General features: G+C 36.3%; 1 protein-coding gene across 8 annotated transcripts in view; it reads left to right on the top strand.

Moving 5' to 3' along the window:
* CACNA2D1 (calcium voltage-gated channel auxiliary subunit alpha2delta 1) overlaps positions 1-16,700 on the top strand; it is a 427,358-nt gene that overhangs the window by 405,154 nt on the left and 5,504 nt on the right. For 4 of the 8 annotated variants that reach the window (XM_074903424.1, XM_074903422.1, XM_074903418.1 and 1 more), the window contains 5 exons: positions 3,322-3,377; positions 3,520-3,649; positions 5,714-5,826; positions 8,874-8,956; positions 10,266-10,354. In XM_074903424.1, the coding sequence (XP_074759525.1) occupies positions 3,322-3,377; positions 3,520-3,649; positions 5,714-5,826; positions 8,874-8,956; positions 10,266-10,354 (471 nt within the window). Of the gene's footprint in view, positions 1-3,321; positions 3,378-3,519; positions 3,650-5,713; positions 5,827-8,873; positions 8,957-10,265; positions 11,204-16,700 lie in introns of those variants that run through there. The other 4 variants (XM_074903423.1, XM_074903425.1, XM_074903419.1 and 1 more) reach the window with 2 other exon arrangements.

Here is a 16,700-nt window from a genome sequence, read left to right as displayed (position 1 = left end):
GTGCCTGTATCCACTGCCTGTGCATTTCCTTCTTACCCTTTAGTTTGACCAGGAGGTCTCAACTCATCCATGCTGGTGTCTTGCCTTCCTTTCCTGATTTCTTACATGTGCGGATCAAGAGCTCTTGCGCTCTATGAAAAACTTCCTTAAAGATCTGCCAGCTCTGTTCTGCTCCCTTGACCCTGAGGGCAGTTTCCCAGGGGGTCTCACTGACTAACTCCTTGAACCTCTGAAGTTTGCTTTCGTAAAATTTAGAGTCCTGACTTTTCTCTTTGCCTGACCCATATTGCTTGGGACTGCAAACTCCACCAGCGCATGATCACTGCTGCCCTGGCTGCCTCCAATCTTGACATCACCAATCAGCTCACTTGCATTGGTGACCAACAGATCCAGTGTCACATCCCCTCTAGTAGGGCTGTCTATTACCTGTCTTAAGAAGTTGTCCTCAATACACTCCCGGAATCTCTTGGATTGCCTACAGCTCGACATGCTAATTTTCCAGAAGATGTCTGGGTGGTTGAAGTCCCCCAGCAGGACAAGAGCCTGTGAGTGCAATGCCTCCCGTAGCTGGAGTAAGAAGGCTTCATCAATAGGCTCCTCTTGATCAGTCAGCCCAGAAATGGATAGATTTTGAACGGCTGTATCCTTCCTTGTCTGTCCCTTCTGAACAGCCTGTATTTGCCTACACATAACAGATTTTTTTTCTTCTGTTACATACCATTATGTTTTAAAGTTGTTTTATTTTCATAATCACTTCAGAACAATATAGAGGAGATATGAGTAGCAGGTGTGTACTTTATGTAGTAAACTGAAATATAGATAGTATGACCCAGCACATCTCAGGGCAACAGGCTGAGGGCCCTCTCTAGCACCCTGTCCGTCTAATCTTGGCATGTCATCCCACATCTTGTCACGGGCAATCCTGATATTATCCCCTATTCTTTCAAGCCTAGTTGAAAGCTCTGTCAATGAGCCCTGCTAGCTTGTGAGCAAAGAAGCTTTTCAACTACAAAATATAAAGAAGTCGTGCTTCAGAACTGCAGGATGACCAATATGTTATCTGATGGCACAGTTCACTTAAAAGCTCTTATGATAATTATTAGTTGGTTCTTTGAAATGGGATGTGAAAATCACTACTGAACTATTTCAAGGAAGCAAATACATATAAAACATTTTGGATAATCTTATAGTCATTGTTCTAGTATTTTCTATAGCTGACAGGAAAAGTTGGTATATTTGGGCTGTTGTGGATTTTGGGGATTGACCTTGAGAGAGGCAGGATTCCACAAGCAATTAGTTTTATCTTTCACAGTCAGAATACTGGATCCATTTTAAAACTAAAGGTCTGTTTATGAGCTTTCTTTTCTTTTGACTTTGGTTTGTGCGTTATTAGTAATAGCCACAGAGATAATTTTACCTTTTTCAGAGCCATGTAGATAGACACCCCTATCAGCTACTTACTCCAGCATCACATTGGGATAAGTAATTGGAACCAATGTGATAGTTTTGTATTGGTGTGATAGCACCCTTGGAGACTTTTCCTTTTTCTGAAGTTTCACGAAGCTAAGAGGTAAAATATATAGCAGCTGAACAAACACAATTTTCTCACAGATATGAAGACTGTATGTTGGTTTTTATTCTTGGTTACATTTTGTTAACAGCAACAACAAAAATCTTGGTTTCCTAGGATAATAGCAAACCTCAAAAACTGGATATGGGTAATAATCCAGAAGAGAAACTTGAGCTCTTCCCAAACAGAGAAACTTTAGTTTATCAGTGTTCAAATCAGACTCAGTGGTCTGGACTCAATTTAGACCTGAGGTTTATTTTGTGTGATGTTTAACTTGAAAGCACCACATGAAAGTACTTTCTATGGACATGTTTTTAATGGAATCTAGGTCAGAAGCAGGCAGAGAAGGCCATTAAGCAAGCAGAGTGAAAAGGGCTGACCAAAAAATGGATTCAGTGTGGCACCTGGCAAAAGCAAATGCAGGGAAATAAGAGAAACCAGGTTATTAAAGAAAAGTATAGTGTTTCAAGCAACAATGTGGGATAAAGGTGTGAGTGATAATTTTCAAAATTTATATGGGATACATCAGCATTTGGTTAAGAGAGTATGTATCATTTCTCCTTCATGCTCCTTTAACCCATGAGATTTTAGTTTTCCCAGGCTGCCTTTTCACTCAGTTCATGGTAAATTCTGTGGTAAGCCTTTACGAAGGATTACTATTTTCTGGCAGCAAATTGAATCACAGTTGAATGGCATCAGGTCTCTTCTCATCCGTGGCGGTTGGTGCACTATCTATCTGATGATTCAAGGCACAAAGCTGTGGATGTGAATCCAGAGCTCCTTCAGGCCATGCACTGGAGAGGTGACAGGCAGATTCATTATATTTACACATGGATCACACTGGATAGGGAGAAAAAGAAAAAATCTTGGAGATTGAATAAAGTTATACAGAGTTCCTTCTCTCTACAGAACAGGTGTTAGATCAGAATGAGATGAAGATAGATGAAATCATATTTATAGGTAGAAGCAAACCTAAAACATGACGACAGGAAACTATAATTTAGGAAGGTTTAAGTAGAAGCAAGGAGTCAAGGAACAGAACTGTTGCAATTCCTGTTTTGACAGGTTTGTAGAGGAGAAGGGGGCAAGTATGTGGCAAGCTGGTACTTGTTTTAAGTAAACAAAATAGGAAAAATGTGATCATAGTGAAGAAAAATAATATGAAATAAATGGAGGTCTTGAAGTGTTTCAGCAGTACCTAGGATGAAAATATTCCATACCTCAAGAGCAGGAAGAGATGGTTTTAGAAGTCAACTGCTATAGTAATTATTTTTATAATATTCTTGTAATATTCCAGTGTTCATATCCTTCTCAGCAATTTAATGAACCTTAATCAGTGTGAAGTATCTAATTCAGGAGCATTTCCTTGAGTGTGTTCAAAAGGAGTTCTGGTTGGTTTAAGTGTTAGAGGAACACCAACATACCTCTTCCACCTCCCACAGAGGTATAAAAGGAGGACATGGATAGCATGGATAACATTTCCATTATGTGAGTTATGGGCACAAATGATAGGAAATCTCAACAGTAAAATAAAAGTTTAGTGTGAAAGAAGACCTGGAGGTCTTCCTACAAAAAGGAAACCAGAGTCAAACTGTAAGGTTTAAAGAAACACAGCTTTGATAACTGGCAAAAGCATAATAAGCCATGATGATTTTGTTGTTAATAACCCTTATTTGAGTAGTTTTTAAGGATCCATTAAAATACAAAGACAAAGAGCCTTTAACAAATATATAATGTCTTTCTGTGTTCAGGTCTATCTTACAGCAGCTGTTTTTGAGCTTGACTTTTCCACGTTTCCTTGAAGCAGGTAAGTCAAGAGAATGTTAAAGAGTCAACTTTGAGTGAAGTAGAAGGTAAGAATCTAGGCTGGGGGCCATATTTGGATTTCCCCATTGCATCTGTGACCTAAAAATGTCGTTGTTATTTATTTATTTTCTTCTTTCTGTCAGCTGATATGGAAGATGATGATTTCAGTACTGCCCTGCCTAAAACAAGCTGTATCACTGAGCAAACTCAGTATTTCTTTGAAAATGATGATAAATCGTTTGGTGGGATTGTAGACTGTATAAACTGCTCCAGGTAAAAATTCTTCAGTATAAATAATAACTTCTGGATATTCATTTATTTTACAAAAGATAACACCGCTATTATAAGAAGAAAAAATACATTTAGGATTAATTACACCAAACTTACCTAAGCAAGACAGAGAAGTATATAGAAAGTACAATGCTAAATTGCGTTAACTTTGTATTTGGTTAGAATGAATTTTAATTGTAATAATTAAATAATTATAGAAATATTTTTGTCTAATTTTTGTTTTATAGTCTGTATATGCTCCGTGCAAACTGTATTTCTATCTCTGTTGCAATTTGATTTCTTTTAATTTATTACGTGAGTTTACAGGCGTTCCGCAATATTCAGAAGGAGATGATTTTCTTTAATGTAGTTATGCATTGCAATTTTTGATGGTCAATAAGATTATGCAATTCATCTTCCAATTTATCTTCTAGTCAAGAGTGCTCATGATTTAAGAGCTGTGGGTCTTATTAAGCAAAGCATGCTGTTTCGTTTTGTGATTAAAAGAATTACTCTTCAGGGTCCATGTGGTTATTCAAGATGATGTTTAATGTTACGTTAAAAAAATTGAATACTTCAGAAACATAGCTACTTAGACCAAGTTCTGTGTTTCATACAGAAGCCTGCTGGGTTTAATGTTTGCATAAATTAGGAGTTTCTGAAAATGTCTTAGAAATTAAAATTAACAGTCAGATTTCAAACTCTTTGAAGACAATATTTCAAGCCAGGAAGGAAAAACAGAGGACATTAGTGGAGAATGGTGAATAGAGCCAAAGCACGTAGACATTTTTTCCCACTTCCATACTTCCTCCTCTATATTGCTAGTATGTCTTTCTGTGGTACCTGGTTGTGCAGAGAACTCATTAAACTGTTTTTTTTTGTTTTATTCTGGGTTCTTGTAGGGTTTTTTTTGTTTGGTTGTTGATTATTTTTGTTTAATCTGGAGAGTTTTCAGAAGAGTTCTTTAGTTCAATTTACTGACAGACTACAGAAATTACTATGCTAATATTGCAAAAATAGTGCCACAGTGTGGGAATGAGTATGAAAAGACAATTTAAGATGGTTAAAACAACCAGATGTTAATCATAACATCAGTTATTTAATTAACAGGTGGTTTGTTCTCTTATTGTACCCAGTCAGGGGTATGAACTCATCATATGTGAAATTTCAGAAATAATCTGATCAATTCACACCTAAGTAATTATATATTACCACTCTCCTTATATAGAGAGGTAACCTTGTATATGAAAAAACTTGCTTGTTTTCTTATATGTGTATGAATATGTATTTAGAATCCATTAAAAGCAATTAACCTGTTAGACTGTCCTGATTTTACCTCTCTTTGACAGGTAGAATATATTTTACTAAGGACTGAGAAATATTAAGATTTTTTTTCTCTGCTTTTTTGAAGGTCTGTCTTCCTTTCCAGTAAATTTAAATTGTATATGAAAGTGGTCTTTGCAAAACCCAGAAATATCATTACCTTTAGTTTATAAGGCATGAAGTGTAGTATCTAGCTTACAGCTCAAAGGTATAATACTGCCTATTCCATTATTTATAAATTGAAAATGACCCTACAAACTTAAAGGCCTTTTATGGAATTATATGTACATAAAAATACAGCGAATAAACATCTAATACACAGCATAGGTACTCTAAACCTCTTTCTCACCCTTCTTACAGACAGGTTTGTGTGTTGGGGTTTTGTTGGTTTGGTTTTGTGGTTGGGGGTTTTCTCAGTGTTGTTAGGGATTGATGCTGAAATGATTTTATTTCTCAGTACAACCACTGTTGCAGCAGTACAGAGATAGCTATTAGCTCAATTAAAGTCATTTTATGTCTTTTCTGCTAATAAGCCTAATTGGAAGAGGGAACGATGCTAATGTCAAAAAGATTACAAAATTTGTTAGAAATGTTTCTTGCAGTTTGTTAATGGAAAAGATAAACAGTAGCAGGCAGACTTAATTTGTGAAGTTGGCTTACTTTTATTCCAATACTGTGTGTCCTTCTCGAATACAGATTTCCTTGCTTCATTTAAACATAGGTTTTTGTTGGCCTTTTTTCCAGACTTTATCATGCAGAGAAGATTTCAAACACCAATCTAGTATTCATTATTAGTGACAGCCAACTGCTGTGCCGCTCCTGTGACCCAAAGCCACTGATGCAAGCGGAGAAGCCGGGTATCCTTTAAAATCATGTTATTTAGTAGTGTGGATTGATTTTTGGCTATGATATACTGGAATATATTAGGGGAAAAAATGTCCTGTTTTTATACATATTAGTAACATGGTTGCCACTGGAGTAGTTGAAGCAGCAGATACTTGTGGATGATATCAGAAATGATCTGAGGCAGAAGTCATTGAGGTAGGAGAGCGGAGCTGTTATTTGTGAGGACCTAAACAGAAATGGGCTCACAGAAACTTAATGAAATTTCCAAAAGGCAATGCAACGTTTTGGACCCAGGACAGAATAACAACATGCAGCTGGATAGGCTGGCAGTGGAGTGAAGAGCTTTGCAGAAAAGGACTTGAGGATCATGGTGGACAAGAAGTTGAACATCAGTTGGCACTGTGCCTTGCAATAAAGAGCGCCAGTCATAGCCTGGGTATATTAGAAACAGTGTAGTTAACTGCTTGGAAGAAGTGCTCCATCCCATCTCTTCGGCACTGGTGAGAGCACATCTGGAGTGCTGTGTACGGTTAGGGGCTCCCCAGTACCACACTGACATCCTGGAGGAAGTACAGTGAAGGGCCACCAAGGTAGCTGACATCTGGACCACAGGACAGGCAAGGGGAGCCTGAGAGTCCTGTGTTTGTTCAGCCTTCAGAAAAGACAAGGGTAGGTCTGTCTAAAGAAATTTTTAAAAGGCAATACCAAGATAAGGATATCATGAAAAGTTGTGATGCTGCACTGATCCCTGCAACACTGATGTGAAGTGATGGAGGTACTTTAGTGTGTGCTTAGTGTCAATAAGAACTGCTTGCTTCTTGTGGAAAGTGCTTTAACCATCAAAGGCTACAGTTTATCCAGCTGCTAGCATAGAATTTCTTCAAAGCTGTCTGGAGACATAGGTGGCATACATGCTAAGCGGAGTCTGTGCAACACATACATTAAAATTAAAAGCATGTGAAAGGTTGTTCTAATTTACAACATCCTTCATGTCAATCTCTATGCCTTTAGCCTTTTCGCTCCAGTAGATATCTGTAGGTGATGGTGATGAAAATACATAAAACCAACATACACATGTTCTAGACCAAGAGAAATTCACCTAAATCTCTCTTTGCTATATATGCTTGAGGATAGCATGCCAGAGATACTAAATCAAATCATAATTTGGATTATTGTAACAGAATATGGAAAACAATTTGTAGGACCTTTGTCCATATCAGGAAGTTAGTTGAGACAGCATCTCCCATTCCTGAAAGAAAACCAGATGGTGGTAGAGATGACTCTTTCTTTGGCACAAACAATGCATTCATTGCCACATTAAGAAAACTGGAATTCCATCCACACTTTGGCTGAAAAAAAAAAAGTTACATTGAGGTAGAAGCAATATCTATGTCATCACAGAACTATGTAAACACAGCCTAATATTCTAATTGGCTCCAGTCCATGACAGTTTGATTAACTGTTGCCACTGTCTGAATTTATAGACAGCACTCGCTGTAGAAAATGAAGCACATTTGATGGGAAATGGGCACATGACTTGCATTTCCCCGTGGGGCCCAAACATTCTGGAAAGCAATAAATGACTGCAAATGGCAGCTAGAGCAGCCGGGTGGGCATATATTGACTAAATGAACTATTTTATTTTTGTTCCAACTACGCAGCACTAAGCTATTCTCTCTTCTTTAACTAAGGTACATTGTGAAATGCAGATGTAGCATAACATCACACAAGCAGTCAGAATGGCCTTTGGGTGCTATTCAGATGGTTATTATTAGGCTTTGCTTCCTTCTGACTGGTACAGCTTTGCTTGTGCACATGGTCTTTTAGAGTATTTCTACGTTTTGACTTCCCTTTCAGCTGGGCCCCAGCAGAGGAAAGGGGGGGGTGAGTCTGATAACATCTGAATGAAGACAGATGTAGATCTGTAGAACTAAATTCCCCATCCTCTTGCCATCCTTCCATTGGGCATCTCCACTCATTGCAATGAAGCTGCTGTAATACACCACAGTACTGCATGAATAGAATTGCTTCAGGTATAAGTTAGAGCTACTAAGTACAGTTCTGTTGCTCAATTTTTTTTCAAACACTCTCTAGCTTATCTTTAATGTGTGTACTACCAACAGTGGAGTAAAAAAAGCTTAACTTACTGAATGGTAATATAAAGAGGTTTCAGCAGAAGACAGTTTTGCAGTTTATCATATCCATGCCTTTCAGGTATGATGCAATGACTCGTGTCCCTTGTTAGCCTGTGGCAAGTGGGAAATACAGTATTTACACTTAAATGTCAGCAATTACAGATTTCAGAGACATAAGCTAAAGCATTACCTCGTGTTTACAGTTAGCTAATTGGTAACACCTCACTGTTCCCATTTCTATCCTGCTGTTCTGCTGTTAGTTTGGACAGCATTTGCCTGCCTTCATCACTGAAATGCTAATGAGGTCTGATTAGGCTTTCTGTCATTTACTATCAAAGCCTACAGTGGGATGATCTTGTCTGTGGTATTTGAGGTAATATAGGTGTACACATACTAAATCCAGTAGTTTCTATAGGCCCTCACTCCAATTTTCAGCCTGTATATAGCATTACTTTTGCAAACAGGCTTCCTCGCTTTTACTGCGTATCTTCATTTTGGCAGAATAACTCAGTGGTAACATATGCTATAACCAATCAGCACCATTGAAAGTTTACTACTTTATCAAATATTTTCTGTAAAATTTATGCAGTGGTAATAAAAGTAATACAGAAAATATTAAAAAACCTCAGCTTTTATTTTTGTTTTGTGTACGGTTCTGGAAGTACTGGTTCTAAAAAGTCATGCAGGATGTTTATTTTCTTGATTAAAGCAGTGTAGAAAAAGACATTTGATTTCGATTTATCTGGAGGGTTGGGTTGGGTTGGTTTTCTTTAATTTAAACAAGGAATGGTGACTATTTTTGTTTATTTCAGTACTATCTGAATTAGCATAAAACTTCTCTCCCATGAAAGTAAAAACAGAATGTTAATCCTGCTAATGTACGATGCACGAAAAACAGTCATTCTCCTTAACCAGAGAAACAGATGAAGGGCCAAATCCTTGTGAAATGGTCAAACAACCTAGATACAGAAAGGGTCCCGATGTCTGTTTTGATGAAGCCAAACAGGTAAAATCGAACTTATAAGACTTTATGACTACCTTTAAAAACAACTGTAGAGCTGATTTTAGAAGAGCAGTGAAAACTATGTTTAAATAGACCTTGGTGCCTGGTAAACTATCTATCACTAAACATACTATTCACTCTAGACCATAGACACTCTATTTCAAGTAGCCCATGATTAACATAAAATTAACAGCTGCTTTCTTATCTGCCTTTCCTGTAACCATTTTACTTTCACACATGATTCCCACTAAAAACACCCATCAGCAAACATAAAACTGGTGGTCTCTGTATGGTGCTGTGAAATCCAGTTCTATGGCTTTCACAAATAGATGATAATTCTGGCTTAAAAGTAGTATTTTTACATTAGTGTTTCCAAATATTATTTAAAGGTGTTGTTAAATGTTCAGAAACATTTTATCTTGTTTAAGGTGTCGTTCCTCTTAGAAATTCTGCAAATGTGTATTGACCTTAGGTCACATTCTTAACAGGTATAAAAGTGCATTTGATTTACCGACACCAGCAAAACTATGCTGTTTAGTACTTCCTATACCATATACATTACAGATTTGAAGGAGAAAAATTATAACTGTCACATACATAAATAATTTTGAATATATTCTCTGTCTTTTCAAAATACTGTATGAAAGACAATATGTTGAATTCAAGTTGTTCAGAATAGATTTCAAGACAAAAACTACTGAATGGGGAAGTACCTGCCATTATATAAAATAAATATCTTAAAAATGTATCTTTAATGCCTCATCCCATTTCTGCAAAAGAAATATTGACCAAACCTAGTGCAATAAGTTGCCTGCTGTATATGCTGGAACAATTTTTGCTCTAGTATATTCTCTGCTTTTCCTTAATGAGGCACAATTACTGACATGTCAGTAGTGTTAAAAAAAGTCCAGGCAGTTAGTATCCAATGCATTTTTCTAATAACCAAATTTTATTTTAGAAAGGAAGTCTTCTTACTGTCCAACAAATGTTAAAAAAAGTTGGAAAACCGTCCAAAAGCGATTTGGCCATTGTAAATATTCTAAATCCTCCTGATATGATTGTGTGTGAAAGTACAAATCTTGCTCACTAGCTTGATGTGCTATTCAGTGTGTAAGTCATGTGTTTTGTAACAGTGGATTGTTTTTGGTTAAGTTTATTTGCAAAATTTGCTGTGAATCTCTTGCTCTTGGGTGGATGCTTTCACATTAACTCTGCTAACTGCCAGCAATCTGCATGATATCTCATCTTGTATGTCTTTTTTTCTGTGTTTTCTTTCCTTTCCTCTACTTGCTACTTTGCCTGTTATTAATAGGATCAGCCTATATGCACAACGAGTCGTGCCTCTGCCATGACGTCCGCTCCTATCTTCATTTTTCTGCAAGTTTTCATGTGGTGTGGATGGTCAGTTACTTTCTCTAATTTTTTGTTTTGTTCTTGGCTTAAAAAATTAGCAGACTTTTTTACTTACTAAGCATACAAAAGAAAACAGAATGAAGCGAGTCCCAAAAGCAACAATCTGGAGCAAATTACTATTGCAATATTAAGGGAAATTAAATATGAAAAAACCCTGTCTGGAGCCTTATAAATCACAATTACAGACCACAAGGGCCTCTCCCATAGCAAATACAAAGACACGGGAACCTGTTGGCTTTATATGGTTGGCTCTTTGAGATTGCACATGTACCAACCGAGTCAGTGTCATGCCCTTCAAAACATTTTTCGCTTGTCCATGTAAAAATGAAACAGAAGAAAGTTTCCTGCACAAAGGCAAATAAAGGTACAAAGTAATTAGAACATACTATAATACCTGTAAAAATAAAGGTGTACTTATGGATAGCAAGGATGGGTGCTCTGTGTGTTTCTGTTGAGAAGAGTAAGGAGTTTTCACTGCATTCAAGTGTTAATGATCAAAGGCAATAGTGTGCATTAATTTGGTTAAAGTGTGGATTCAGTAAAATAATATTTTTACTTTTTAATTTCTTGCAACTTATTGCCTAATTGCAGCAGAAGGTGGGTTTTTTCTTCTAATGAAATATGTGGATATATGGAGTCCTGTGTGTTGACCTAGTGCAGACTCGGGTTCATAACAAATGACTTGACATTTTAGACTGTGTTACATTTAATGGTGTGAAAGTGTGCACTGCTCTGCTAGTGACATATATGTAAGAGAACTACTGATCTAAATAGAACAGAATTCATGACCTTATACACTGGAGGGGTTTCTGATCAATATTATTACTCAGAAAACCACTAGAGGGAGATACTAACTTATCTATCAAAGTAAAGCCAACTGAGGCAGAAATGGAAATTTAGAGCTAATTTTTCAGAGTTAGTGTAGTAAAATACTGGAAATTGTAACAATTTAGAACACTAATTTTTCTCAGTATTTTATATTCTCTTTATATTTGGGGGAAGGTTCAAGTAATACAACTTTAACGTTAGTGAAAAAAAGCTTAAAGTTCTGTTTAACAGCTGTGTTTGAATTACTGTGATGTACCCTATTCTGTATTTAAATGATCTGATTTCTAGCAAACCTAGGAACTTGCACAGCTATGGCTGAAGGCTGTAAGGAAGGGTGAAAGTCCCTTCCCCCAAGCCAGTGGTATTTCACATTAAAATCTAGAAGATTAACATCTCAATTTGCTCTGCAAGTAACCTTATTTTAATTAAAAAGCTACTGTCAATGTACATAAAGCAGCATAGACTCACCTTGAGCTGAATTCTTTATGTCCAAAATGGTCTTTCTGCTCAAGAAGGCAAACCAAAATACTGGGAAACCCATGAAATATAATTTTAGCTGATAGACTTTTTGCAGCAGAAAATTCTAAAGGTAATTTTGTTCATCCATCCTGTTTTTAATAACTTTGTGGGTTTGGAAATGGGTTCTCACTGGACATTAATCTGTGTAGTTTCATTAAAATCACTGAAGCCAACACAGATACAAACCAGCTAATCAGGTTCAGTAATGGCAGCTGTTTTTTTTCTTTTTCTTTTCATCAAGGATAACAAAATAGTCTTTATCACCCCCTTGAATAACTTGCTCTCACTTTGTGTATGCACATGAGTTTTGTTTGCCGTGCCTGACGAGTTTTTATGCATTCTGGGAATATCTTATTTCCATCAGCTCCAGGGATATCAGTGGGAGCTCTGGTGGTGTTTAGGAGCCCAGAAAACTGTATACATCTTGATGGGATTGATTGTATTCCTGTTCTATGTGTGGGTAGCTGTACAGCTTTCACAGCTTTGTGTGGTAGTCCAGATAAAGGAGGGTAACACAAAATTTATGGCAGACCATGCATTGGGAATTGAAATGACTGTTGAGTAAAATCAAAGGTGTTCTCTGTTCAGTATGAAGCATTTAAAATACACATTTATAAAAGGTATAACTTTGAGGTAACCACTTGGTATCAAAAGCCAGATCAGAAGCTCTTTGGCAGATGTTGTTGTTTTATCTTTTCTAGTCGGTGTAGCACAATGGGTTCTGATAAATGACTAAGGTTTCAGGATAAAGTTTTAGTATGTTAAATTGTTATAGTTTACTTCTAAAGGAGTAACAAGTATGTTTATAGACTTAGATATATATGTGTGTGTATATATATGTATTTATATTTCCAATTGTGTCTTTAAAATTTTGGACTGGCACTGCCTCAGGGAAGTGTTGATATATAGCAATGAATATGTGGGTTTGATACTTAACAATGAATATATGATTTTATAAAAGCATTCATTTTCATTCTGCAAGTGATTAATAATTTTCAGTGTGTGATGTTGTAAAATAACCAGAGTTATCATAGTAAGGCATGACATGAAGGAGATGACATTTGGATTTGATGCTTCTCTACCTCAAGCATGCAAGGAAATTTGACACGTGACTTATTAATGCAAAAAAGTTCTCATATACTTCTGATTAAATGAAACTGGCTACAGAGGATTCTTTGCAATTTCTTTTCCATTTCTTTCTCTCTTCAAAGAGAAATATCATACATAATATTATTTTGAAGACAACAAAGAAAGAACCTCCCCAGCTGATCTATTGGTTATTCAGGTTTTCTGCATGACTAATGTAGTAGTGACCAATGTAATGGGCTGGAAAATTTCAGTGAAACTGCTTAAAAATAGTTCAGTGTCTTATTGCACAGGCAGAGGTTAAGATAAGATAAGGTAAAGATAAGATAAAATGTTTCTATGTAATTTGTTATAAGAATTTTTATAAGAAATCTCAAAAATAACATCTACAGGAAACGGTTGAGAAGTTTTTGTAAAACTCAGGAATAGGGGAAGTGTTTTCAAAAATGACATTTTGAAGACCATTCAAAACTCATGTTTTGTTCAGTCTGGTTCCATATTAATGTTGGGATCCCACTCACTTCCGTAAAACTGTTGATTTTTTAAATTTATGTAAATTTATATTTCTTCACAACAGTTAAAGCACACAAGAAAATCAGAATGTGCAGTACTGGGGAGGAAGAAATAATTTAGATGGGATTTAGTGTAACTTCTTTGCCCCTACTATTTTTGTCTTGGCTTAGGACACAAAAGAATAACCAATTCCAGAGAGAATATTTAGAAATTGTTCTTGGCAGAACTGCTGGTTTACCACTGTAAATTGGTCTACAAACCTCAGAAATTTAATGTGACTTTGATCAATATGAGGTTAAAATCTCACAAACCTTGAAATATGTGTATATACCTTGTATACTTTTGTCTAGTAGAGTTTAACTCTGTCATTCATAATAGGAAGATGCCTCTCCTGCATGAGGCTTCCAAGACATTCTCCACCGTTGTGAATTTGTGAGTCCTTTAAAAACTTATCTGTGTAGTTTTAGGGAGACAGCAAAATCTATTAAAATATTTCTTTTCAATCCAATAAGAAAATTACATAGTATAACTTTTGAATGTAAAAACAATGCCCATAAATTATGATGTAGTTAAAAAAAGAAATCTCAAAAGTCAAGTAGAAATTGGCAACAGAATGATTTTTTTTTTTTACACTACATATAGTGGTAGGTTTAATTAATCAACATAATTTAGCAATATTTGGTCTAATGCAGAGGTAACATGAAAGCTGAGTACTGTATAATTCTATATGTGGAGATCCATCTACTCTGTATCTATACTAGATGCCATTTTCACTATAATAATATTTTCCTCTTCCTATTATGCAAAATTTTATTTAAGATCTTCAATTTACTTTTTTCTTAGTCTCTAGACATCTCCTCTCTGTTGGAGAATTTTAAACCTTGGACTTTACTTTAGACTATTTCTTTAAATATGACTCTTCGAAGTAATTTCAGTGATAAGAATCTTAAATATCAAAAGGTTAACACAGAGTACTGTTTATTGAATTCATGTTTCTGATAATTCTGTTTCTGATAGTACTCACTGTGAGGAAGAAGAAAAAGAGTTATTTTTAGGTACTTTGAATCAAAATAAAGCTGCATGACAAGACACAATGCAGATGCAAAAAGTGACTGAGCCAAACTAAATAAACCAGAAAGTTCAGTGCATCTTCAAATCTTAGCATCCTACTCCAAATCTGGTGCAGCAGAGTTCACTTACAACTTACTTGTTGATCAGAAACCTTAGGAATTTTGAACTCGTAGAGTGCAATCAACTTAAAAAAAAAAAAGCCTAAACCAAAATTATAGAACTAAATTATAAAGCTAACAGATGACAGAGACATATATGGAAGTGGCTACTATTGATAAAGAATGGCAGCTAATGTAAGCTATTTGCTCTGGGACAAAAGAAATTATTTTTTTAATGTTTTGGGGTTTTTTTTTCCCTGAAGAACTTGAATGCTGGGTTTGTTTTTGGTTTGGGGTTTTTTTTGACATCCAAGCTTCTAAAGGAGACTGCTGGTGAATGCTCTAATTCGTGATGATGTATTGCATCTAATTTGTCTGCTTTATCTGATTTTCCTTATATTTATTCCTAACTGATTCTAATTCCTGTTATCTCTCTGCTTTAAAGAATGCATTGTGTGTGCTGGGAATCTCATGAAAGTCTTCCCCCTTAAAACTGACACAAAGAACTCTCTGAAGTCCTTTGCTATGCCCTGTAATCCCCAAATTCCCTCTTTACACCTCTGTTATCAGGCAGTTGCCCTAACTCCATATTTGGCTTTGTGCTTTTGATTTATTCAAAACTTTCTATTATGATTTTCAGCGTATTTTGCAGGGAGGTCATTAAAAAATCTTTATCAGCCCTCCTAAATTCTTGTTTATATCTAATCTGCCATTTTTATGTATTTTTTTGGCTTTGCTCTTTTGAGTAAATTGATTTCTTAAATACTGACCTTTTCCTTATGTCAGTGTACTAATTTCCTACTGATTCATGCAGGGGTGTTTCTTTAGAGTTTTGGCTTTTTGGGGGGTTTTTGGGGGGTGGAGGTGGGGCGTTGGTGTGTTTTCATTTGTTTGGGGTTTGGGGTTTTGGGGGATGGGGGTGTTAGGGGATGGGTGGGTGGTTGTTCTAATAGTGACATTCATTTTACCTGGATGTCTAATGCAGTATTTCTAAATATTCTTCTGGATCCTTGAGAGGGACTTCCTCTTTGAGGTGTTTCTTCTTTTTTCCCTGCTTTCTGGTTTTTGACTGTTTGTTTGTTAGGGTTTTGGGGTTTTTTTCTGTTTCTTTTGGTTTGGGGTTGTTTGAGTTTTTGTAACCACTTTTCGTAATTTTCACTTAGTTTCCTTTCTTGGTATCTTTTGTTTCATACTTGTTTGACCTGACCCCACACAACAGTGCTAAATCCTATTGCACTGTGGTCTACAGAGCTACTAGAGATATGCTAGAGCTATAGAGAGCAGCTCTCTACTAATCTTGAAGAGGGCTCCATGCACCACTAAAGATTCAGTCTGTTCCAAAAGACAGTCATTTATCATATCCAAAAATGTGATCTCTACATCTCTTTTTGATAAGGCATTGATCCAGTCTATATGTGGCTTCTCTAATCTCACATAACATTTCATGATTGATATTGTCACTTTGACCAAGTGGTCAGCATTGCAATCCTAGTATTACATTTTTATTGTTAGACTCTGAAATTTCTTACCCGTGGAGATTCCATCACACGTTCCTTTTCCTGTAGTACTTTCATGCTCTTACACTTTGTATTGCCCTTTTCATACCACCCTTCTGCTGTATGTCCTACACTACCATTCTTACAAAGCTGTTAGCCTGACAATGCTACTGAGTATTCTCCTTCCACCAGGTTTCTGATACGTGTGTTAGTTTGGGATGGTTCATTGATGACTTGTCTTTATTCCCCATCTCAATTTTATGTTCCTAGCATTGGTGTGCTACACTTGAAAGTTTTGCTTAAGGATGTGCCAATAAATTTAATTTTGACCCTTCCTTATTTATCCTGATTGTACTTTTATCCCAACCCCCCACCCAGCCTTTTCTGAAGCACATTGAATATTAGTTACATATGCCTCAGTAGTATGTGAGTCTGAACCAGGAGATGTTCCATGCTCCTTGGCTTTCCTCTGCTTTCTGTTCTAAAACCTTTTTAATTTCTGTGCCAGCAGTTGGGATCTGTTACTGTTAAGATGCAGTCTGTCCTTCCCTGCACATGTTCTTCCTGGTCAAGAAGTTTTCCCAGTTCCTAAAATATCTAAGTCCCTTCCTACCTACACTGTTGTCTTGTCCTTTGAGGCTTGGGATCTCTTTATAAATGGTAAATATTTTCAGCTTTCAGAGCTACCCATGAATCTCAGATTCAGTGGACACACCAGTGTAG

Source organism: Athene noctua, chromosome 3, assembly GCF_965140245.1.
Source record: "Athene noctua chromosome 3, bAthNoc1.hap1.1, whole genome shotgun sequence".
NCBI classification, from domain to species: Eukaryota; Metazoa; Chordata; class Aves; order Strigiformes; family Strigidae; genus Athene; species Athene noctua.
Note: the sequence above shows the minus strand (reverse complement) of the source record. Positions and strands in the feature narration are given on the sequence as shown.